Source organism: Perna viridis, chromosome 6, assembly GCF_037379345.1.
Source record: "Perna viridis isolate PV_CMFRI_1.1 ecotype Kerala chromosome 6, ASM3737934v1, whole genome shotgun sequence".
Classification (NCBI taxonomy): Eukaryota; Metazoa; Mollusca; class Bivalvia; order Mytilida; family Mytilidae; genus Perna; species Perna viridis.
Genome location: NC_142450.1, coordinates 28042547 through 28068973, shown reverse-complemented (window position 1 = coordinate 28068973; position 26427 = coordinate 28042547). Strand labels below are relative to the sequence as shown.

The 26427-nt window shown below is 31.4% G+C and overlaps 1 protein-coding gene across 2 annotated transcripts; it reads left to right on the top strand.

Moving 5' to 3' along the window:
- The first annotated feature begins 223 nt into the window (after nucleotides 1–223).
- On the top strand, nucleotides 224–25207 carry LOC148614358 (inhibitor of Bruton tyrosine kinase-like). 2 transcript variants are annotated; one of them, XM_088588456.1, is made up of 25 exons: nucleotides 224–361; nucleotides 1328–1891; nucleotides 2620–2716; nucleotides 3228–3349; nucleotides 4088–4198; nucleotides 6240–6325; nucleotides 6792–6870; nucleotides 7633–7750; nucleotides 8221–8392; nucleotides 8634–8760; nucleotides 9235–9427; nucleotides 9943–10111; nucleotides 10871–10976; nucleotides 11962–12386; nucleotides 12769–12861; nucleotides 13151–13271; nucleotides 13758–13854; nucleotides 14363–14464; nucleotides 15178–15295; nucleotides 15822–16185; nucleotides 17223–17443; nucleotides 17842–17988; nucleotides 20496–20726; nucleotides 21658–21874; nucleotides 22819–25207. In XM_088588456.1, the coding sequence occupies exons 2-25, from the start codon at nucleotides 1586–1588 to the stop codon at nucleotides 22960–22962; spliced, it is 3966 nt and encodes a 1321-aa protein (XP_088444582.1). In that variant the 5' UTR covers nucleotides 224–361; nucleotides 1328–1585; the 3' UTR covers nucleotides 22963–25207. The 2 variants fall into 2 exon arrangements, with proteins under 2 accessions (XP_088444582.1, XP_088444583.1); XM_088588457.1 differs by lacking the exons at nucleotides 21658–21874; nucleotides 22819–25207 and having other exon boundaries at nucleotides 20470–20684.
- The last annotated feature ends 1220 nt before the right edge of the window (nucleotides 25208–26427 follow it).

Genomic DNA, 26427 nt, shown 5'->3' with positions numbered 1-26427 from the left:
AATATAAATGGGTTGCAGCACATATTTTCTCAACTTTTAAATTTACAAGCCAACCATTGGATGTCAAAACGCTTTTCTGCTATTCTTTTGATGGAAGCTGTTCATACAAATACAGAAACAATACATCTTACACACTAATACATTTTTTCCAGAAATCTACAGATAGCACCAAAAGGGAGATAATCGGCGGGAATGTCCGAATTTGTTCCGAAATTATTTATCATTCGTCTTTTCCGGAATCGAAAATAACACGTCGGCTGCAAAAGTTTCATAATAATCATGCATATTAAGGAGATAATCACCGCTATTCCATCAATCAAAGTTTTTTCTGAGAAATTCTCCTATTCACACTTCTGATCAGGTACATTGTGCATTGCCCAATTGATTATTTCTACGATAAAACCTTGAAGTTCTCATCCTTGACCCTTCTTTCTGAATGTTGTGCAACTTTCGTTAAGCAGTTTATCACAATGCCTTTTTGATTTATTGAAAACAATGATATTTACTGAGACCTTTCAATGAATTGATGTTCAAATATTAAATCCAAGAAAAGTTTGTCTGGCTATGAGCCTATGACTATGTCACCTTACATTTGTCGATACTGATAGATATATAGCTTTATTTAGATTGAATATCTACATACATTTGTATTATTACATTCACACATTATAAATAAATTCACATCACAATATATATACATTCATATTATGACATAAATACATTCGTACATTACATCGAAATCGCTCAGTGCCGCAGCACTGCCAGTGAAGATTTTCCCCTTGTAAGTTGCCAAGTAAACTTTGTTTATATAATTGGTACTGAGAGCATTTAAAATAAGCTATGTAGAGCTTTTAAAATTGACACAACATATCAAGATATAATTAAGATACTAAGCACATACAATGTACAGAAGACATACAAATTACAGATAGCATGCAAACATACATTTGTAATTATGTGTATTTAAGAGACATATTTGATCAGGCATCAAGCAAACAGATAAAGCACTACTCAAACTTAAAGCACTTCAAAATAAACTACTTCTACAAGTACTGTAGTCCCAATCTCATCTGAATTCATTTTTAAGTCAGTTCCAATATGGCCCCATAGCTGACGGAGTACAGGCCATGCTTGGTTTAATTCACTCTTGGTGTATGTTTGCCAAGTTTGCATATTCTAAAATTGAAGTCCATGTACTGTTAAGCATGATGCACTTAGTACAATAAAGTTTAGTAATGTATGAGACATTAAAAATGGGCATTTAAATCAAACTTTGGTTTAAATACCCTTACGTGCACAAAACACTACTGAAAAATTTATATTTCAGATATTCTGTAGGCGATTATGGCTTGTTGAATAGGAACCAATGATGGCTGCCCTCTAGTGGGCATCCAGTCTTTTTGGCTGGTATCCAGCTTTACTTGGTGCTGTTGTGTTTTCGTCAGTTGGTTTCCCGACGATCACTTGCAGATTTTTATCATCATTTTCTTCTTAGAACTGATATACCTACATGTATAAGTATATACATTAAAAATTGAGCTTATAAACTAAAGTTCTTTTCATTTTCTGCAAATATATATTGGACATGGAATGTGGTTCCAGATGCAAGTCTAAGCGTCATGCTCTAGAAATTAATTCTGTTTTAACAAAAGGCACTCTTGATGAATTTAAAGCTTATTGTCGTCTATGCTATGCAGCTCCTCAAGTTTCAGACATCTATGGCAGAACCTCTTTGCAAGTTGCAGCATCATGTGGTAAATGTGATATTATTGACTGGTTGTTGACAGAGAAGAATGGGGATGCCACTCAGAAAGATTCAGAGTCTGGGTGGACTGCCCTTCACAGAGCAGCTTTTTATGGTCAATTGGCAGCTTTTAGATTGCTTGTACAGGTATTAAACACAATTCATATTAAATTAATTCATGACAAATCAAGTCTCAGATCATTTAAATGTTACACTGTTAAGCATAAACTACATGTACATGTTATGCAATTTTTATTTGATATTTAAGGCTTTATATGTTCAATTCTGTTGAATATATTTTAAAAAAAAAGTTATTGATGAATCTTTTAAATGACATATATTTTGTTTGGATTGTATATCGCTTAAGCCCTTAATTAAAGATGAAGTAAGAGAAGTAAAAAGGAGGTTTTACTGTTCTGTAAAATTTATTGTGCCTGAAAGTCTAAGGGTTGCCCTTGAAATACATTACATATATAGGGCTTATATTAACAAATTAAAAAAAGTTGGTTTTTTGAAGTATTTCTAATCATCCAAAACAGAAACCTATTAAATGAAGATTACCAAAATTTATGTAAAGTCCTGCTTGATATATCCCTTCTACTTTTCACAGGAAATTTTACATGAATCAGCAATTTCCACTCATTGTGTCTGCTTTTAGGCTTGGATTGGATTTTTATTTATATGAACCAATAATGTAACACAGTTGATAGGAATCAATGATGGATTGTTATTGTAAGGGGTCCCTATAGACATAAGTGAATTTATTGATATAAGCCCAAACATTGTGAAGATGGTCTATGGTAAAATATACATTTTACATAAAAAATTACAGTTTAGGGTAGTGATTTTTATGACTTTGTTCTTTTTTTTTTCAGTTTAACTGTGACTTGTATAGCAGGGATCATGAAGGATTATCTCCTCTTGATTTGCTGATGAAAAATATACCTGCAAATGTATCTTTTTTTTGCACAGGTAACAATCTGAAAATACATAAATATATAGGAATTAAGCTATTTGTTTGCACAGATTGTCCAATGGATTACCACATTAGTTTGGCAAGAAGTATTTCTGGTAAAAATTTGCAGAAATTTTAAAACAATCTAGGAAGGAAACGGTTTTACTGACTAAATATTTACTATGTATTGTAATGTTAGATCAGGGATGATATATTTCCCCTTTTTAGTGGAATTCCACTATTCCAAATCCAGAGTTTACCGTTAGGATTCTCTTTTGTAAGGTATATTTACTTCCAAGTCTGTCAATTTCCGCTTTGTTTGTTGACCTTGTTAAATCATCTCATTAAGATAGAAAATGTATAACCACAAAACCATTTATTTAGTATAACAACATATTCCATGAAGAAAAAAATAACAGAAGAAATGATTTATATCTTTTTTTTTGTACTGACTAAGTCTGAGTAATTATTGGTTTGAGTAAAAATATAAGGTTTAAATCTTGAAATGCATACTTTTTTTTATTTCAGATGCTAATAATGTTTATTCATGGGGAGATAACTCCAATTTCACATTAGGCCATTCTAATGAACAGAGACGTAACTATCCAGAGAGGGTGGAATTCTTCAGAAATAACATAAACATAAAAGATGTATGTTGGTAGTTGGATTTCAGTAATTTTATATACACATTTATCAACAGGAATCAAAATTATATACATGGTAAATTCAGAACTTGTTGTGAAAAATGATATTGGCTTGAACTCTGATTAATTAAATTTGCATTATGGAATTTTTAACATTAGTATACTGATGGGAAACATTTTTTTCAAAATTACAAAAATTAAAATTGAATTTTGGGCTTAAATTACAAAATCAGAATAATAAATATGGGAATAATTTCTTAATTTATAATAAGTTAAAAGTGTAAGATTTGTAAGATAAAACCATGAATTTTGTTTAAAGACCAAAAAAAATGTCTTAAATCAATTAATATGAACTATTCTAGGGTATATCTGAACTTAATCTAATAAGAAAAATATTAATGGAATATAATTTATGACACTTTTAACATTACCTAGTCTACTCACACTTAAAGCATACCAACTAAAACAATATGTGTATTACAGTTCATGTATAATGTGCATGGCAGAATTGTTTTGAAATTTCTAAAGTAGATACAAATAGAAGAGAGAAACACGAAAGTTGATTGTACTTTTGAACTTGTTCAAAATAAACTGTAAAAAATACTTCTATGTGTTACCAAATCTGTACAGTTTATTCTTTAGTTATAAAGTTGAATGTTTCATGGGACATAACAACTGGGATCAATATCTCCAGTTTTATTCTATGAAGTTCTATTTGCTATGTCGAGTTTCTTTGTTTTTCAGATTGTAATGTGTAAATACCACAGTGTATTCTTATCTCAGACTGGTCAAGTGTATACTTGTGGTCATGGTCATGGAGGAAGACTCGGTCATGGTGATGAACACACTTGTCTGGTTTGTATTTTGTTTTTTTGTATACCTGCCTTTGATTGGAGTTATATACATACCATATAAGTCCATCTGTTCTTTTGCTTATCCTTTTGTTATATACTAACTATATAGTAACTCAATAATGCTTTGATGATTTTCAGTGGCGTAGCCAGAAATTTAAGATATGTAAGCAGGTGGTATGGGGGCATTAGCACCCCCCCACAGAAGCTGAACATAATTTTCAAATTCGAATAACATTTTTTTCATTAAGCTAACAGCTTATTTAATTACTTGTTAAGTAGTAAGAGGAAAGTTTTCAAGTTAAAAGAATCACAGCCAGCTTTGATTTTTTTTTCTTTTTTCTTTTTTTCTTTCCTTTTTTTCTTTTTCATTTGTTTTTTTGTTTGTCAACCCTCTTTGATGGAACCTACATAACACAAGCATAAAGAAACCTGTTCGACGATAGAAACATAGTTTCATCTGCAATTATGCTAAAACAGTTTGCAGAATTACACTCATTGACGATCTGCTGTTGTAAATGTTGGCCACAAATATGAATTAACTCATTTTGTATCTGGTTTGATAGATACCTAACGTTTGGGAGACTGCATTGTAAATGGTCAGACAAAATCCTATCATTTTCTGCCCTTAATTTGATAAGAGCAATGAAATTACTTTTATCTTCGGTATGACCACGTAGGGGAATGTTCTGCTTTCCACACAAATAAATAGTCTTCAAAATAATTTTCAAGAAAGCCTTGTTTCTTGATATTTCATTTTGAAATAAGCAACGCAACATTGAGACAACATCATCCCTTTTACCCTCAGCAATTTTCATAAAATTTTCACTCATTTCTATACACTTGTCATGACCATGTTGGCCCAAATGTCGTATTATTGTAGTTGTCAAATTTGCCCAATCATTTACAGGGGTTCTTACAAAAGCATTATCAGAATTAACTATTGAATAAAACGCAATACAAACAATACACTGCATTTTGAATATCTTAACCAAGAATGTTTGTTGTGTCATGTTGGATTAAAACCCCTTTTCACTCCACAAATTTCTGTAAGAGGAAATACAAACGAATCGGGAACAACCTTTTTTTTTTCAGTAGAAAGAACTTTTGTTTTTCGTCCACTTTCCCCTTGTACCATGCAATATCAAAGTTTTGTGGCTGTAATGATTTAGGCCCTAGCGTATTTTCTATACACATTCAGTGCTACATTGGGCAGGACAAGCATACATGTCTGGCTCTGACAAAACTTGAGGTTCTATAAACCCTTATTTATTTATACCTGTGGAAGCAGTTTTTTTGCTGTTTTGAAAAGTATTATGATTATTTACTTTGTCCTTTGCTCACAGTATTTTCTGGTGACGAGGGACAACTGCTCTTCATTTTAATTTACATGTAACAATAACTTGAGGATGATAATGTTTTAATTTCGAGTTGTCGATTAAAGCATGTTTATCCCAGACACCTATTTGTCACGTCAACGTAAACGGTGTCGTTTTAGGTTTTATGAAGTTCAAGATCAACACACGGACGTTTGTTTATATGAACTGATCTTGAATAGAACTCGATCTTGAACCTATAGAACTTAAACACCACAGTTACATTTAAATGATCGAATGTTTAATAGAGATCAATTCCAGAGGTGATTGTTACAAGCAAATTAGTATAAATGTAAAGCCAAAGTTGTGAAAAATTAAAAAGAAAAAAAAAACAATAATAATAAATAATTTGTAACCACATGCTTACACTGCTTTAATGGTGTTACACCACTGATTTTCTTAACAAAAAGTTGGTTCACTGGTTTTCAACTTTCATATTTTTGGTCTGAATTTGAAAATTTCTAATTGATTTTCAAGTTTTGTACTATATTGTGTCCATAATTAATTGTAAGTCCTTATGCTTAAGTGTGTCAAGAACAAATATTGTCACCACACTTGCCCCAACTATTCAGGGTTTGACCACTGCGGTCATATCATGTTGTGTTCTGCTGCGAAGCTTTTTATTTCTCTGTTTGAACTGTCTTAAACTGGTATTACCATATCTTATAGGTTCCAAGACAAGTTGAGGCTTTGAAAGATGAAGTTTGTACACAGATAGCAGCAGCCAAAGATCACACTATGGCCCTGACAGAAAGGTTGGTGACTATATTTACAGCAGGTTTGATTAAGAGCAGTTTTGATTAACTTCGAATTAATATTTTTTTTAAGTAGCAATCAACAGGAATAGATTATATTAATTATGTACCTGTATCTGTCATTCTTCTTTATGTTCTTGCATTTTCAGAAAGGTTTTAAGTATTATTGATTTTAGGAACTAATATGAATAAAGATGTAAAACTGCTGTGTGACTCGTGTGCCTAACACAACATGTTCATATTCATGTACGAACAAGAACAAGAATATACGTTAGTGAAATATACCTTCTTAAAATTAAAAAAAAAAAAAAAAAAAAGAAAAAAAATCTTGCAAAAATTTGAAGAGATTATTCAATTATATATGGTATCATAAAGTAGAGTAGAAGGTATTAAAAAAAACTACAATAACAAAAAAACAATGAAAAACTTGATTCCATTAAAAACTTTGAAAGTTTTATCTTTACAGTGGAATTGTATATTCTTGTGGACTCAATGACAATAACCAGCTAGGCCAGTCAATAAAGAAATCCTTATTCCCTAAACCAGTAAGTTATGATAAGCTATACTTGAGTTTATGAATATGAATTTTTGGGGAAAAAAAAACAACTTTAATTACATGTACTTTGAAATGTAAATGTAGAAGTGATACATTTTGCAAGATTTGTAACCAGCTTATTTCACAGGTGGTATATTTTCATTAATTTCCTGAGTAAGAAAAGAATGCAGTAATAAATTGCTACAAATAAGTTTCTTCATTATTGAATTATGACAGAGTGTAAGTTGCTTAAATAAGTAGCAGCAAAATTTACATCTGGAAACTGTGAAAATAAGATTATGGTATTAATCTGATGATATACCACTGTATAAAGATGTTAAATAGGTTCTTGATAAAGTATTACAACTCTGTCATTGTTTACACATGTATTAGGACACTACTTAATAAAAGAATCAAGAGTTATCTTTCTTGGTATTTCTCTTGTTCACTGGCTTTAACAGTTGGTTTGCAGTAAGCTGTATGAATAACAAGATTTTTAAAAAAAATTATTGACTTCTTAATCAAACTCGGTGGTTCTTCAAAAATTTGTATTCTTTCATTTAAAAAAAAAATTAATTGCCATAAATCACCAACTAGTTCTCAAATCAGCCAACTAAGTCTTAGTTTGTTTGCTGCCTTGGATTTAAAATTCCATGTGGCCATTTATTGGGTACTTTTTGTTTCCAGATTCAAACAAAACATTTAGAAAACTCTTAATGATATTGAATTATTTGTATGTTATTTAAAACAGTGTTCTGTTGAAAACTTTCAGATCAGTGGTAAGATACTAAAAGGGAGACAGATTAAAGGTATTTGTGCTGGTAGATTCCATTCTGTTGTCTTTACTGACAAGGCTGTGTTTACTTGTGGACTAAATGCTGGACAACTAGGTAAAATATATTCAGAAGTTAAAAACTGAATTGTCTGATAACCTTTTTGAAATGAAAGCAAAAATTAAGATACGCTCTTTATTTAAAAAAGAAATCTAGTGAAATCAAGTGTTTATAACTTGATGGAATTATGCATGAAAGTAAATCCCACTCATACATTTCTATTTAAACAGTATTTGTAAAGCATTGAAATGCCAGAATAAACATATTCCATGAACACTTGGTAAAGAATACACCATGTACTAATAAAATTATTTTGTGTCCTGCAAAAATATTTAAAATAAAGTATTACTGTTTATGGTTTTCCTTTGCTTTATTGGAATTTTAATTAACTTTTCACTGGGAAGGTGACTAATCGGTTGCAATTAGAATTTGTGGTATTACCATGAAAATTTGTTCTGACACAATTTACAAAGATGCCATTATACAAGTATTTAAGAAACATTTTATGCAATTTGCTTTCAATTTAGGACACCCAAAGACACAGGACAGATTTTGTCCTCTAAGACAGGTATCCAGTCTGAACCAAAAGGATATTGTTTTAGAGAAAGTATCATGTTCTGATGCTGCTGTAGTTTGTCTGACTTCACAGGGGGATATATATGTACTTCATGAATACCAGTGTAGAAAAATAGCCTCCAAGTAAGATATTTACATTTCAGTCTTGCTGATTTATCATTTATTTTTTATGCTTCTGAGTAGTTCTGGTTTAGTTAAACTTATTTGGACTATTTAATTGATTTAAGAATAAGCTATCAATCTAAATCTGAATTTCTGTCTTTTTAAGTATTGCTCTTCTTCCTTAAATAGCTATTTATCTTTGAACTGTGACGATATACAGAAATTGAATATCATTTGAGCATTAATTCATGTATGTTGATAGATGGCAGGAAATCGTGAAGATCAGAGTATCTGGAGGAAATCTAGACCATCATACAGATATTGATGTATTGAGAGAGAAAGGAGGATCAGAACTTACTATAGTCTTACAACATAGTACTCCTGGCAAGGTAAAAACACTTACCATAGTCTTACAACATGGCACATCTGACAAGGTAACAAAAAAGAACTTGTCATATTCTTAAAACTTGTAAAAATGAACATAATCTAAAAAACATGGCACACCTGGTAAGGTAAAAATAAAAACTTACCATAGTCTTAAAACATGGCACACCTGTCATGGCACACCTTTTTTGGAGTATATTTTGTTCCTATTGTACTAATGAATGGTAATATGCTATGCACCTACGGTAAAATGAGAATTTGTTTGCCTTGTATAGTTTCACAGAATGATAATCTGTTACAACTGGGTACTACCATACATATCATATCATTCTTTGAGAAAGGATCTCTATTGCTATAATGTCTTTTTTAAATGTTGTTAAAATAAAGTCTGTAGACTGTATTCTTTTAGAAGTGTATTAAAAATGATTTGTTTTACCTAGACCTCAACTAGAAATAAAGATGTTCTATATTTGTTTCAGGTATTTATATGGAGAGCTAGTAGTCCAATCCTAAGAAGGTGTAGATGGGCAATAAAACGACAGTTACAGATACAGGATGTCTGTCTCAGCTCCACATCATTGTCTATTATATCAGACAAAGGGGAGGCATTTCTTGGTACCATTAACCCAAGGAAAACTGCACCTAAGGATATAATAAGACAAAATTCTAATGGTATGGTACAATCTCTTCAAAATATTCCTTAAGACTAAGTGTTGTCTTCAGTGGTGGATTATTTTGTTTTGTTTTTTTTAAAGTCACCATAGTATATTTCGGTCATTTTGTTTCTTCTAACAACACACTGAACTATGGTTGTCTACTGACAGATGTAGGATTAATGTTTTTAGACACAGTCAGACCCGTCTTTACGACCACCTGTATTCACAAGAACTTGCCTTAAAAGACTATGGTTATAATATGTCTTTGTAGTGCATTTTATTATAGTTTAGTCATATATAAAGACTATCTTCTTTGTAACTTTAGTTTTCTCTTCCTTGAAAGATCACTTGAAACAGACTTGACTGTATCATGTGTATATTTTTCATTGAATAATAATTTTTAAAGTAAGAAAACCAATTTGCATATTTGTGGACATTTTAGAATCTAATTTAATTGCTAAAAATATTTATTACATGACAATAAAGCAACTGAGATGAAAACAAATTAAGCCTAGATATTTCTTCTTACAGTGGAGACAGAGGATGACTTTGGTAAGATAAGGTTGATTGACCTGTTGTTGAAGGATGACACAGAAGATGTCTTATTGAGGCGTCTCCCTAATGTCCATAGAGGCACAAAGATATTCTGTGATGTAAAGGGTAGAAATTTTACAGTGCTGCAGTCTATGCCAAACTTATGGTATGTGTGTTGTATTGTTTTTAAAAGATTTAGATGTGGGATTATTTTGACTTTTGATCAATGATGTCTTATCAGTTATTTGTATTTTCTCTTTTTTACATGGCTGTAAACAATCCAGAATAAAGTACTATGGTCTATCTTTTATTTATGTTAATGTTTAAAATGTATATGACTGTCTTCATAATTTTTTACAGATTTGTTGTAATTTACTTAGTTGGTATTCATTTTCTTGATTCTGTAATATGATTTACTTTCCTTAGTGTGAAAATTCAATTTTGCAGGTACAATTATTTGACCATTGTACAAAATAGTGAAGTTTGTACTCTGCAAAAATTATTACATTACAGTAATCAGTAATTACATGTAAATAACTTTTTGTCATGTTTTTCTTCTGGGGAAAGAAACATATATTCTCCTTCAGTATTGAGGGGATTACAAGATTTCTCCACTCAAGATAATTGAATTTTAGATTTCAACCCATAAGCTTTAGCGAGTGGGTTAAATCTAAAATTTAGCTATCAAGAGTGGAGAAATCTTGTAATCCCCAAGAGCATCGGAGGAAAATCTGTTTCTCCCATGAAATCTGTAGGAAACAAGGAAATGGCAGGAAAACTCTCACAGAAATTTAATCATTGCCCCATGGTTAAAAAGTCAAGTACAATTTTAATCACTGGCTTAGAATAGGAAAAAAAAATCATTAAGTGGATTACTCTTGAAATTGTTTTATATATACAAATATGATTTTGCATATATTTTCAGTATAACAGATGTCCCATCAGTCAGTCCTTCAGCTATGGTAGAAGATTGTGTACAATTGATGGAGGAAGCTGATGAATTTGATCTCATTCATGATGTTGTCATTAATGTGTGTAATAATTATTTAATAACTAATGTAGATAAGAACATTATCAAAAATCATGGAATTATCTTTTTTTTCAAATTTTGTAGATTAATAATTTTATTAGTCACATACCCTAAATGATCTATGTCTATCAAGATAAAAAAAAATGATGATTTTTATTTTCATTATCTTTTGTTACATGTGTGTTTTTTTACAATCGTTTTGTGGTATTTGAATAGTAGATTCCTTAGATCATCAGAAATGCAACAAGATGGATGTTTCAGAAGTTAATGTATTATTGATATTGATAAAGACAAAAAAAAATAATAAAAGTGCTTAAGTAGCTGTCGTTGTAAGAATCATGCAAAAATCTGAAAAATGTGATACAAAAAAGGCTGCATATTTTTATTTTGTAATTAAGTTGTTTTATAGGTCTATAGTATGAAATTTGTAATTATTCATTCAAATCTGCCTGCTCTTGGGAGATAAGCAACATTGAAAATCCAGTAGATTCTGTTGTATTACAGCGTCATTTATAGAGTTATCTCCCTTAATTTTGAAATTTACAGTGCATTCTATATAATTTTTATCTCCTAAGAGCACAGGTTATATGAAAAACCACATGTTAATTTCTGTTTACTATGACATTTCAAACAAAATATCAAAAATAAAAATATGTAGGCTTTTTACCCATGAATCACATTTTGGATGATCCTTAGATGGAGTGCTACTTAAATAGATGTCAACCTACTTATATTATAAGTTCATGAAAATTGTTCTTTAATGATATATTTTGTTTATAAAATATGTGTTTCAACTGAGGGCTTTAACGAAATGTTTTGACAACTGACTTAATATAAATGCTCAGACTGAGAGCTTAAACTAAATGTTCCAACTTAGGGCTTAAAAGAAACGTTCAGACTGTGAGCTTGCATGTAAATGTTTCTAAAGACACATTTTTTCCTACAATGAATAGTCTTATTATGGTAGTAACTTAATGTTATTTCAGATTAATGGTCATTCTTGGATAGCACACAAATACATCCTAGTAACAAGATGTGACTATTTCCACAAACTCCTGGCTGAGAGCAAGAAGAGACAGGATGATGAATCATCTATTATCACAGTACAAGGTGTTCATCCAGATATACTTGACCAGCTGTTAAAGTTTATCTATTCTGACAATTGTGACCTCTTAACCCCAGGTGCAAAATTTGAATTGTCTAAACTTCCCCCCGAAATATCAGCAGATGATGTGTTTATTGATAAGATGGCTGAGTTTGATGCTATTACATCTCCACATAAAACATCTGCTTTTGAAGCATTGAGGAAAAAGAAAGGCCATGGTGGGAAGAAGGATGAAAAATCTTCCAACCCTGTAAAAATGTTACAAGATCTTGCCAGAAAATATGGTATTAAAGGTTTGCCAAAGAGGTTTGTATGTGTCTTTTGAGTGTGATAATTTTATCATATCTTTATTTAAACCAATTTAGACATCCCAAATTTTACTCTGATACACATAATGTTGAGCCAGTTGAGATGTCAAATGATAAAAAAATAGATTAGATTTTGAAAAATTCCTATGGTTTATTAAATAAGTTCTGACATACAAAGTGATCACTGCTCGTACATTCTAAGCAAGTTAACAGCCAATGTCTAAATTTGCCATTTAGTTTTTTTTTTATGACAAAATTTTGTTTTTGTTGTCTCAGTCATTGTGTTAATGTAACTTATAGTATTAAAGAAATTTCACAAAAACTAGTAACTTTCATTATTTTGTTTACCTATACAAATTTTTCCATTAATATAATTTTAGACTTGATGCAGTGAAGTATATAGGAGGCAAAGTAGAGATTGTTCCCAACAGAGTCTTGCCAAAACCAGCTTTATCCTTTGACCGACTTAGAGAGTGAGTTGTGCAAAGAAATAAGAAACATTCTTTTTGAAATAAATATTTGGATAAATCAAGAAATGTATGTACTACTGGAAAAAAAATGATATCCTAATAACATAGTTATTGGAACTAAAATAGAACTGATCCTGCTTCATTTTACTCTCAGCCATTTATTACCCTTTTTACGAATAACTTTAATGCAGTAGTAAACAAAACTTTTTAAATCTTAATTTCTTTGATGCTTGTACCTTTTTTTTTTAACTAAAACTAAAACAATCAGTCTATCATTCTATTTCCATTATAGGAAAGACCTGTATGATGTGTGTATACAGTCAGAAGATGGAGTGCAGTTTATGTGTCACAAGTGTATCCTTGTAGCCAGACTGGAATACTTCCATAGTATGTTGGGATCTGGATGGGTAGAGGTAAAAATCTTAAAGAAATTGATTAAGTAAAAGTTTGAGTAAACCTACACTTTAGTCAAATTTAAATAAAGGAAACCTTCACAGCATACCTAATAATTTTTTTAATATTTTCCTACTTATGTGTTTTTTTTTATTATTATTTAACCTCAGGACTGTAATTCAATTTTCATTTTTGTGAAGAGATTAACTTGAAGCTATAAGGGCTGTTCCATTAACAGATGTGAGGTATACGGAGAAGGCACTTTTTCACCAGGAAAGTCACCCATAGAAGTTCTATTTAAGTTTTGTATTAAACTCTATATTTTGTCAAGAGACCTCAACACCCACCCACATACAATGAATAAAAGTGCCTCCCCTGTCTATCGTATGATTTACTGAAACAGCCGTAATGAGATACTAGAATTAACTTTCATTAATTAGGCAGCAAGATTCATACAATAATATTAACCACTATTACTTCATTCCTCTTTATTTATATCCTTTCAGACCTCCAATACCAAAGCTTTAACCTTACCGGTAACTGCTGAAGTATTAGAAATATTGCTGGATTATCTCTACACAGATAAATCTCCTGTCATTAATGGTGTGTATAGCTGAAAAAGTTGTTTTCTATATAATTATGTAAGCTTATAATCATTTGTTTAAAAATTTCATTTACACGATTTATGTGAAGTTACCGAGCTACAGTAAGATTATATGTCTAACCAAAGAAATATTGGTTTGATTGTCTCCTTAAATGTTCATGGTCATCATGGAACTTTATGCGAATACATTCAAAGTATAAGTTGTTGCCGTACCATGTTATTATGAAACTTGTAGAAATTTTAAAAATACTGTAAACATCTTATTTTGTGAATACTTAATTTCATGTTTTATGATATTATTATAGATTAGCTGCTATTTGTTTTTGCTACTTGAATTCTGTCTGTAATATCTAATTCAAAGTAAAGGCACTTTTTAATAACACTTTCTCTATATTTTTTGCTCACAAAAGTAACATTTTTTTTTTTTATTTTAGGAACAGGTTTTAAAACATGAAGTCTTAATAAAAGAGAAAAAAAAATCAATGTGATTACACTATTTCTTTACAGATACAGATAATGTAGAACTCCTGTGTAATGTATTGGTAGTAGCTGATCAGATGTTAGTTATAAGGCTGAAGGAAATGTGTGAAACATCTTTGTCACAGCTTGGTAAATATCCTCTTTGTCACAGCTTGGTATATATCTTCTTTGTCACAGCTTAATCCTTAATCCAGGAATAATGATCATGTCATTAGGTTTTTTTTTTTTTTTTCATTTTGACCCCGCTGAATAGTAGACAGGCTATATTATTAAAGCTTGTATAAATTTGACCATATTAAATAAGTTGACTGTTGATTTGCCTGTTTTTACCTCAACCTTCATTTCAAATTTAAGATTTAGCATTCTTTTTATTATGTATTCTTATAAAAGGTTTATAAAGAAAATATGCAGTGTTAAACCTGTTTATTTCTCAAAAAACGTTGTCCATTCTGCTAAATATGCTGGAAACTGCTTAACAGTTGTGAAGACACCACTCTTCAGTGATGAACCATGTACACCAGAATAAAGAATTGACCTGTGGTATCTATGGCGTTGTTTTGTTGTATCATATTATCTGTTAAAGGCAATCACTACACACTTAGGTTTGCATTCTACAATTGCCCTACGGCTCTTCCTCCTTCTTTGGTGTAACTGTTGGTTCACTTTGTTCATTGATTTCATTGTCAAGATAATATTTCTTTAAGTCACTGTTTAAATTATGGACATGGTTTAATTATGACACAGTAATTTGTCATTTTCTTTTGTATTATAAGAGAAAATTAAAAAGAAATTGACGTTTGATGTGATTAACTTAAACAAATTATTGGTTTTTGTTTTCACAGTAACCTTTAAGAATGTTGGAGAATTGTTAGAATTTTCAAGTCTGTATAATGCCACACAACTTAAGTCGACTTGTCAACAATATATACATATCAATATGGCTGCTTTAATGGAAGGAAGGTATAACTACTAGAAAATACTATAGAATGTATTCTGATTCTGTTGAAGTGAAATCTTTTGAAACCACAATTTAAAGTTATTTACAAACCATGAAGAGAACAAGATACAATAAATCTGACACAAAATGAGTAACCATAGAAAACACACAACATAATATAAATGAACTTAGTTTCTGATATTAATTTGAGGTTATGAAATGTCAAGTATAAGGGTTAGACTACTTGCATGAAAGATTTTTCCTAATTTTTCAATTGTCTCCTTTCATGCCTAATAGGGCTAGAACAATCATTTAGATAAATGCCTTAAAGGACTAGAACAATCATTTAGATCAATGCCTTAAAGGGCTAGAACAGTCATTTAGATCAATGCCTTAAAGGGCTAGAACAGTCATTTAGATCAATGCCTTAAAGGGCTAGAACAATCATTTAGATAAATGCCTTAAAGGGCTAGAACAATCATTTAGATCTAAATGATTACATTTTTGTAACCATCTTTTTTGTACTGTGAATATGCATTCATTTTGCAGGTATTTGGATATTTTGAGTGATGATGTGATGGTTGAACTGATATCCTACTACAGGGAACAGGTACATGAAATGTGTAGAAGAGTTATCACCCCTTGGGATGAGGGCCCTGATAAAGCATACCTTGAAGCACTTGCACATGCCCAGATGACTGAAGAAAGTCCTGACACTCCTCTAAAGAAGAGCTCCTCTGGTAAATCTAAGAAGAGAAGGAGTAGAAATAAGAGTATGTCAGAGGAAGTTGACAGAAATATGGCCTCCAGACTGAGGCAGATCTCGATTAGCTCTGATATCAGTGTCAAATCGGATGAGGATTTGAATGATGCTGATATAGCTTCTAGTCCCAGGGAGGAACATATCATAATGGTATGCCTGTATTTAGTGCAGAAATTTTGTTTATATTTGCTTTTTTGTTGGCATAACCTATTGAATAATTACACAATATTCTTTCATTTCTCAACATTAGATAGTTTATTCACTTTCTATAATTTTAGCTCATTTATTAACCTTCCAGACTCAAGTTTAGATGAAATATGTCTAAATCAAACATTCTTTTCTACAATAGAGTTTTTTTAGATAGATGATTGGTTTTTCCAAGTTTCCAAATCAATCTAAACTGATATGAGGTGATTTCAATAATTGTATGGGATTGACTCTCAGGGTCAGGGTTATACATTTTTTTTTAAGTTTATTTAGGGTTTTGTTTTAGACATATTCACAGTACTTCCACTTAAAGAATAGCCTTGTCTTTTTTATAGAAGAAAAAGTCCTCATAACAGTATTTAATGCAAACTTAAGTCACAGTTTGGAAGCACTTAGGGCCTGATTTCAATCTGACACTAAGTCACATTTGTTTGGATCTTCCCATACAAATTTCAGTTTTTTCGTATTTTCTTCAGTAAAAACATTTATCATATGGTCTTCAATAACTATTTAAATTCAGATACTTTTTATTAGTTTCCAACATGCATTTAGAGGAGGCCTTTTTTTGAGCCAGAGAGTCTGAAGTATGAACACTTGAAGTCTTACTGGTCTCACTAATTGTGGACAAGAAGTGTCATGAAGCATTAAGATGTCTAGAAAAAGCAATAAGAGGGAAAAATAGCGACAAGAAAATTTTTAAATACATGTATATCTATATATTGAACTTCGTTCACTGACAGGTTACAACTGCCTCATATTACTATTATTTTTATAGAGGCAATGCAATATGTCAACATTATGAAAATAAGGTTTTGTACATTTTTGCCATTGTTTTTATTTGACAGGTAATTTTCATGTGCTTTCATTTGTTTTATGGGTTGATTACAAGAAAACAATCATGATTCTTTACCAATCTTAACCTAAAAATTCTGGATTGCTATGATATGTTTTAACCAAATACTCTGAAATGTATTTTGCAGCAACCCAAAGAACATAAAAGCATTAAAATAGTTTCCGACCCTGTGCCAATTGCTGCATCCAAAGGAACTCCAATGTGGGGGCCATCATCCCCCAGCCCTTCCCCAGGGAAATTGTGGCATGTTTCTCCGAAGTTGTCATCAGGGGACAGTAAACAACACAGCGTTGATCTTAGACAGATAATGGAGGAGGAAAACATAGACACATTGAAGGCTTCAGTTAGGTTGGTTTCTAAAGATTTTGTTGAAAAAAATGGTGGAATGGTTTTAGAAAAGTGCATCAGCTGTTCTATATATATATATCAATAGTTTAAAGTAAATCATGTCTTATTAGAAACTTGTCAAAACTGGTATCATATTCAATTTTTTTCATCACTGTAATTATTTACATTGAATAAAGGCCTGGGGAATTGCCACAGAACTACCAGTGAGTTTGATATTGTATTCTTGGATATATTTTTATCTCTTTCAAAGCAAAATTTCTTTCACATTAATTTCAGCAGAATACGTTTCTTCAGTGAAAGTAAGGTGCATAATTTCATTGTTGAATTACTGAACTCCAATGCTTTTTCTTTTATAGTCTGAAATGAAAATGTTTCAAAGAATAATGTATTTTTTCCAGTCATCCCCAGAAGAAATTCTCTTGGAAAGATGTGAAGAAGCAACAGAATAAGAACACAGCATTGACTAAATCACAGACCACAAAACCTGCTGACAGTAATACTAACAACAATACTAAACAAGAAACTGTTAAACCAGCCTGTCCTTGGTATGTTAAAAAAGAATTATATAATGGTACTTTTAAATGTCAACCTTGATGTTTTATTTCTCCATTCATCACTCAGTTGTCACTATTTTCCTCCAATTTGTTCCTGTGGTATAGATATAGTCTCCATAGGGGGGAATGGTAGTCATTTTTAAAATAATTTAGAAGTTAAGGGCCAATTAGGATGCTGAAACAAGCATTTGCCTGATGTCTGGACAATAAGTTGATTAGAAATTCATGAATCTCTTTGAAATTGCACCACAAGGTGTCATACAACTTAAAAAAGGCTTGTATGAATTTTGGAGGTTTTGACTTGAACTGAGAAGGAATGTGAGGCTGAAATTGGGTTAAAATCAAGCATTTTCGTGATTTCTGGACAATAAGTTGAGTGAAATGATCACTGAAATTGTACTGCAAAATGCAATACTTTATTGGAATACTGGCATCGATTTTAGGAGTTGTGCTTGGAACCATATAGGAATTAGGGGCAAGCAGTTGGCCACTCCAAATTGCAATCAAACCCAAGGCTGAATCAAGCTTGAATGGTGTATCCATACTTGTTTCAAGTGTTCTAGTTTTAGTTTTTGCAGTTATATCTCGCTACACCCTGCAAAGCATTTGATCAATTATTTTTTTTGTACATTACTGAAATTTTATACTGCCATGATTTATAAATATGTCCTGATATGATAGAAAAAGACATTAGTTATCTGTCCAGTCTATAAACTTTAAAAAACCAGAAAAAACAGAAATGTATGATTCAGTAAACTGGTTTTAACTTACCCTATTGTTGAAAATAATAGATTGATAACAAGAAAAAGTAATGGAAGCATATTTGTTATACCACCGCTTCACAAGTTAGGAGTATATAGTGATAGGGATGTCTGTCTGTCCATCCTTCTGTAACATAGGGGGAACTCTTATTCATTACTCCTCCCATACCACACTGGATGGAATTGAATGAAACCTTCACAGAATCTTTATTGCATGTGCCCATTATGCACCTTCTATTTTAGAATTTGTTCCGAAATAAATGTGGGTGTTTCATAATAGCAAAACATGGACATTGTCAGTGTGGGGACAAGAGGGGATCGAGCTCTTATCCATTATTCCTCCCACACCTCTGTATGGAATTGAATGAAATTTTCACAGAATCATTATTATGTGTCCCCATTGTGCACCTCCTATTTCAGATTTTGAACTAAATCAAAATGGAAGTTAAAAGGTGCGTCTTAATATCAAATAGGGAAATAGGGTATCAAGTTACAAGTGCTCACAGATTTTCTAGTTTTGTTAATTTTTAGCACACCTGGTCGAATGCCAGGTGAGCTATTGCCATCACTTGACATCTGTTGTCATCAGCCATCGTCTTCAACACTTTTTCAAAACTTTTCTCCTCTGAAACTACTTGACCAATTGGAACCAAACTTGGTATGAATGTTCCTTGGGGTATCCTGCATAGAACTGTTGTGGGAATTTTTGATCCGACGAAAAACATGGTCCCCATTACTAAAAATAGAACATATGGGTCAGACAGTAGTTTTTCGCACATATCTCCAAAACAGTTAGGTTTAACTAAATTCTGACACGAGGTTCAGTATGAGGAGATCTATCTGCAGTCAAATATTCATTTTAATCTATTAAGCCATGTTGGATTTATTGCCTTTTTTCAAGGTTTTTTGCTATTTTTTTTGTTATTTCTTTCAAAAATCTTCTCCTCTGACACTACTTGACTAATTGGAACCAAACTTGGTATGAATGTTCCTTGGGGTGTCATGCATAGAACTGTTGTGGGGATTTTTGATCCGTCGAAAAGCATGGCCGTCTTTACTAAAAATAGAACATAGGGGTCAGACAATAGTTTTTCGCATATATCTCCAAAATGCTTAGGTTAAGCCCAATCTTGACCAGGTAAAAGTGTTCAGCATGGTGAGATCTATCCGAGGTCAAATTTTCATTTTAATCTATTAAGCCATGTTGGAGTTATTGCCTTTTTTCAACGTATTTTTGCTATTTTTTATGTTATTTCTTTCAAAAATCTTCTTCTCTGACACTATTTGACCAATTAGAACCAAACTTGGTATGAATGTTCCTTGGGGTATCCTGCATAGAACTGATGTGGGGATTTTTGATCCATTGAAAAACATGGCCACCGTTACTAAAAATGGAACATAGGGGTCAGACAATAGTTTTTCGCACATATCTCCAAAACCGTTAGGTTTAGCCAAATTCTTTCAATAGCTGAAGTGATCCTTATTTTTAGGATTACAAAAGAGGTATTGCCCTTGACAGGGGAAAATGACAGGGTTTTTTTATACACTTTTCAGCCAATGTCTTGAAAACTATGGTAGATTTAGACTTTCATTTACTGAAATGATCCTTATGATAAGTCCTATCAAAGTTTTCTTGAGTCAAAATTGTTGGACAACTTCTTGTTTAATTTATTGCCCTTGAAAGGCAAATTCAACTAGGGGAGCGATTTAGGCTCCTGGGAGCCACTTGTTTTGCAGGGGTGATGTAAATAAAGTGACTAAATCATTCAGAGATCTGATGAAAGAAGACAAGGAATTTAATCAGCATCCAAAATCTGTTCATGTGACCTCTCAAAGAGTTAGTTCTACATCCACATCAGCGGTTCCAAAAACTAACCAGGGCATGCAAAATATCACTAGTCCTACTAGCAGTAGGCCTGCTACACACCAGTCATCTTCTGCTTCCAAATCTGCATCTAACTTGTTTAGGTATGGTAATGAAATAATGAAAATTATCATCTTCATATTAAAAAATAAGCAAAAAAATGTTTTGTAAAATCGTCAACATTTTACAATATGCATTATATGACCTGGTACAACTGGCCCAGAACAACTTGAACCATCAACAGGACAACTGGGGCAGTCAGAACAGATAACTTGGTCATCTTAAAGAACTAGTTGGACCTTAATGAAAGAAAAGAAGATATAACAGAATTATAATCGATTTTCAAATTTTCAAAAAAGGATAACTTGACCAATCCTTATTACTAGAAGTAATTTAAACCCATTCATTGAAGTAAATGTTATGAATAACTAATAATTTTTTTTAAACTAATTCAACTGATTAGAATTAATTAAATTTAATTCAGTTTAAATTGTTATACATATAATTTTCACTTGATTGATATTAAGGACAAAGACAAATACTTTATTTAAACTCAGACGTGTGTGTACAAGATGACAAAGCACAAACAAACATACATTCACACAATATATAATGTACAACAAGATATCAATGTCACTCAGTCACATTGCATTTAAAACATAGTCTTCACCTTTCCAGATGTCTTTTTTGATGGTTCAATTTGTCTTTTTTGTCAAAATGTATGGTCTGAGTGGTCCAAGTTGTCTTGAACCTTATTATACAACTATCATTTTATTACATTGAAAGAAGGTAAAAAGTTAGTGTGTGAATCAAAATGTGTTTCCTGATTTTTTTTTTAAAGATTTATCATTATTATAGAGCAGACAGGAGAAGGCTTCAATTTATGTGGACCGCTAGTAAAAAAAAAACTTTTTATAAAGCCTTGATTTTCGTTAATATTTAAAACTGATGTGCATCTTTTAATTTTTATTGTTGATTTTGTATTTTGGTTTTTCAAGTGTTGATTTTAGCCATATCGTTTCATTTTACATTTAGCTGGGGTCTTCCAACCAGCACAGTCCAGAAGAAAAAGGAAAGTATCTCAGAGAAACCCATTGAGAGCCCAACAAGTCCAACTGAGTCTGTGAATCCATGGCAACAGAGGAAGGAAGCAGCTTCAAATTCATTCAGCTTCTCTGAAATTGTTAAAGATGAAATTCAGAAACATGAGACATTTACTAGGACAACGAATAAACCACTTGGTCTTATACAGGTGAAAAACATTTTGAAATAGGTTTAGATAGAAACTTTTGGTCCGAGTTTTTTCTTAGATATTTAATTATTGAGTGTACAGCTACATCTACATGTTCACAATGGTTTAAGTAAGCTGTCCTTAATACCCTTAAAATGGAAAGTTTATCAAGTTATTTTTTTCCTAATCTACAAAAAATTATGATCTGGTTTTGAAGTTTCCCATAAATAGTTTTCTTTTTCTGATTATTCTGTCGTTATGTCTGTTCCGTCATAGGAATTTGAAAATTCATTACCTTACTTATTAAAAGTTTTGTTGTTTTCCTAAAGGTCAGTTTGCAAGTGAACATATTAAGAGTGATTTTCATGACTATGAAACAGACCTCATCTGTGAAAATGGGGTATTTGAGGGGGGGTTTGGACATCTCTGCCCGTGGACATCTCAGATTGTGACCACTCTGCCCGTAATGAAAATGTTCAAATGATATAATATTTAGGAATTTTGTAAAAATTGTTAGAGTATATTTGTGAAGTTTAATATTGAGTTTGTACTTCTTTGCATTTTATTCCATCTATGATGCATTCATGGCATTAGCTGGTTCAAAATTTTCAGTGACTCTGTGACATCACACGATTCCCATTTTATCAATAAAAAAAAACGGCAAATTTATTTTGAAAAATGTTTTCAGATACTATCCATACAATAAATTCACTAACTATTGAATTAAAACAAGTTCCAGACAATTTTATTCATGGGCCAAGTAGTCTGAACTACAGGCCGAAAGGTCACAATTCAAGATTTTTGTGGGCCGAGATGTTCAGCATTCATTTGAGGTAGACCGTAAAACTTTATATTTATTATTTCAAAGAAACATTTATATTTACCAACCAATGTCATCAGTCCTAGGAAATTGACATTCTTTGTAATAGAGAATCACATTAAGGACTTTGTATATGTGATTCCAGGTAGAAGAACAAGCCATTCAGGAATTACTACAGTATTATCATGCTTCAGAGAATGTAGATGAACGTATCACTGTGGAGAGAGTACCACAGGCTATGGCTACTCCAGTATGGACAGCAAAGAGACAAAAACAACCTCATCTGTAATTGTGACAAAGAGACAAGGGACATTTAATTAAAGCCTATTGACCCTATATATAACACTAATGTTTAAGAGGTCCACCCCATTGTTCCTAAAAGTGCTATTTATCTTAAGGTGTTCTGTTTTTTTTTAGGGGAGATAATTCAATTCACATCACCAAAAATTTTTTCTCATTTGTACTTCCATTTCATTGTTTGAATGATGTTGCCCTAGCTTAAATTGTGTAATTGTCATTTCTTTTTATTTATTAAAATACTTTGTAGTCTGAAATCACCATGATATTTTTAACTGATAATTAACACATTATTAGATTTACCTGCTGAAATATATTTCAAATACTGGTCCTCCATTATTGTGGTATAAGTTAGGCAAATGGAATAAGTTCTTGACTTCAAGCATTATTTTTTCTTCCACTATTTTAATTACTCTGACGATCTCAAATTGATAGTATTGAATAAGTATATTTATTTAAGCTTGATGATTTAAAGTATTATACTTTGGCATAGAGTTTTACTAAGTATCATTTGTTCATGGAAAGTTCTTGACATTATCTTGGTTAGATGTGTTTTTGTTTGATTTTTGATATAATGATAAGTTTCCTGTTATATAATTGTTTATAACGTATGTGATATGATTGTTTTTAGTGTAGTAGTTGTTTCTCAAATGTTCCTTGTGTTATCAATTAATTATCAATTATTGGGTTGTGCACTAATAAAGATGATCAATAAAAACTAAGATTTTTTTCACAGATATTCTATGGCTATGTATGATATTTAGCTTAAAGAATTAACAAGCAGTTAAGTGTTTGCAGTCACATGTACATGTACCTTAGATAAATTTTGTATGCACTAGAATTTCATTTTTGCCTAAATTTTCTACTAATAAAGGACCTTAATCAGGGTATAAGGAAATGTTAATTATATTGTACTTAAACATGTAAATAGCGACTTTATTGTATATGTTGCATTATATAAGTTGTAAAATTAATTAGTGAATGTACATTTTCATGTATAAATGTAAATAGTAATCCATATAAGGAGAAAAATGATGAAACAGATATAGAGTGCTACTTATGATATTAATTATCTAATTGTTTATGATTGTTAAGTTTTTGAAGGATTTTTTTTTCGTCACAAATGAATGCAATCATTTTTTCCATGTACATTGATGTCTAAATGATTTTTTACATGGTATTGGTCTCATTGACATTTTTTATCCATTGTATGCAGTGTAATCTGTCTTAGCAGAACCCTTTTGGATTTAAAGATTGGTGGGTTTGTTGAGACAGATGTATGGTTTACCGAGATTCAATATACATTTAAACTGATATAAAAAGGATTTTAAATGGTTTTCTAACTTTTTCAGGGTTTGAAATAGACAGATTATACTGTTATCCAAATCCATACATATATGTTTACACACTCAAAAAGTTTGTTATTCAATAAATATATATGTATCATATTCTGATAGTGACGTTATTGATCAGTAATTTGATTTGTTTTATAACAAGCTTTCTGATTGGTTGATTCTCTTTGAACAAATAAGATTACTTTGTATGTTCTGGCTTGGTACATTGACGTTATTAACATCGATTGATCCACTGTTCAGTGAGTGAGGGCTATATTGCAATCATTTTTTCAGGTGTTACATAATGGAAATTTTCATAACAGATTTCCCAACGTCTATTTTAGGAATGCTTAGAAATTTGGTATACATGTGTATTGCATGATGACTTGTATTATGTCTCTCATTCCTAACTTTGACTGAAGTGATTGATTTTTGGGTATTGTTAGCACAACATAGCCTGCAGCATACATGAAATAACCTGGTTTTTGGCCAGGTTAAACTTTTTATAAAACACCTCCTGTTTATATCATAACTGGGAACCAGGTCAATTTTTATAACATTGTCAGAAGTTAGAACATTACTTAAATAGTATAGTAATGATGTTTTCAGGGAGAGTTTGATTTAATTATCTATGTATCAATGTTAAATGAAAGCTTTTGAACTGTGACAAATTGTGCGAATTTTGACTGATTCTACTTGTAACATATAGAGCCAAAGAGAATTAATAGTTTGTATTTACATGACCTGTCAGTCCTATCATTGCCTGCTAGCTGTACACCTGCAAGTACTTATTGTGTTCTAGAACTATGGTGTAACTCTACAATGTTGAGTGATGTTTATAAGTGCTATAATGAACACAGGGTCGGTAACATTGTTAAATAATAAACAACTGTTAAAATTTAACACTTATGTAATTTTTATACCACCGCAAAAAATTGCTGTTGTATATTGGTATGGCCCTGTCGTCCCCATCATCTGTAGATACTTGGTTTTTCATGATGACTTCAGTTGTGGTAGACCAGTAGTATTGAAATTTGATATGATCTTGCTAGCCTCAAAAGGAAGGTTCTTATTTAATTTGGTATCTGTTGCCCCTATCATATGAAATTAAGTGGCCAAAAAGTGTAAACATAGGTGTTAAAACACATGTAGAATGTTTGTTTTCTTCTAATTTTGATGACTTTTGTATTTTGTTCCTTTTATAATTCTGGTAAACAAATGTATCAGCAGATTTGGCTTTGGACTGTTTTCAAGTTATAAGGGGTCAAGGAGGCCAAATCCCAAAAAAGTCAACCTTTTTAATTTTTGGTCCGATTTCAGAATTTTTTTTATTGATTTTTTATGAAAATTCCTGCCTATGTTTATCATTAAGATTTCTGATATGGTACAAAGTTATTAGGGGTCAAAAAGACTACACCCCAAAAAATCTACTTTATTATTATTTTTGGTCAGATTTTGAACATTTTTATTTGAATTTCGAATTTTGTGCAATAATGTATCCAGACCTGTTGTAGTGTCCATTATGAAATGTAAGTCCCTAAACTTAAGTGTCAAAACTAATATGTCCACACTTGCCAGAACTGTGGTCGTATCATTCTGCACTCAGAGAAGCTTTTTATTTGATGTGTTATTATGTGTAGAATTGAATTCCTTCATACTTAAATTTGTTAGCACCAACTGTTTTTAGCATTCTGCAAAATTTGATGGCTTATTGAAATCACTTAATTATCTCATTGAATAGAAAAATGAACCATTTGATTGATGAATTTCCTATTGTTTGAACTTTCAGTGTATCTACTTATACATTATAATATTGTTATTGGATTCACCCAAACGCATTAAGCAAAAACAATAACACATTGTAAACTAGAAATGAAATGACATATTTAAATTTCAAGTTTTTTTCCAGGACACATTTGAATGTCTCCACTTTCAAAAAAAAATATTATTTTCACCAATGATGGTTCCCTTGTACAGAAATTACTTTTTTAGATTTATTTTAGAAGTTCTAAAAAAAAATGAAAGTCTTACAGTTTTTTTTTCTTGAGTTCAAGTGAAAATGATATGGTGTAATCATTGTTTTTATCAGATATAATGAAACATTTCTATTTGCACAGCGTTGC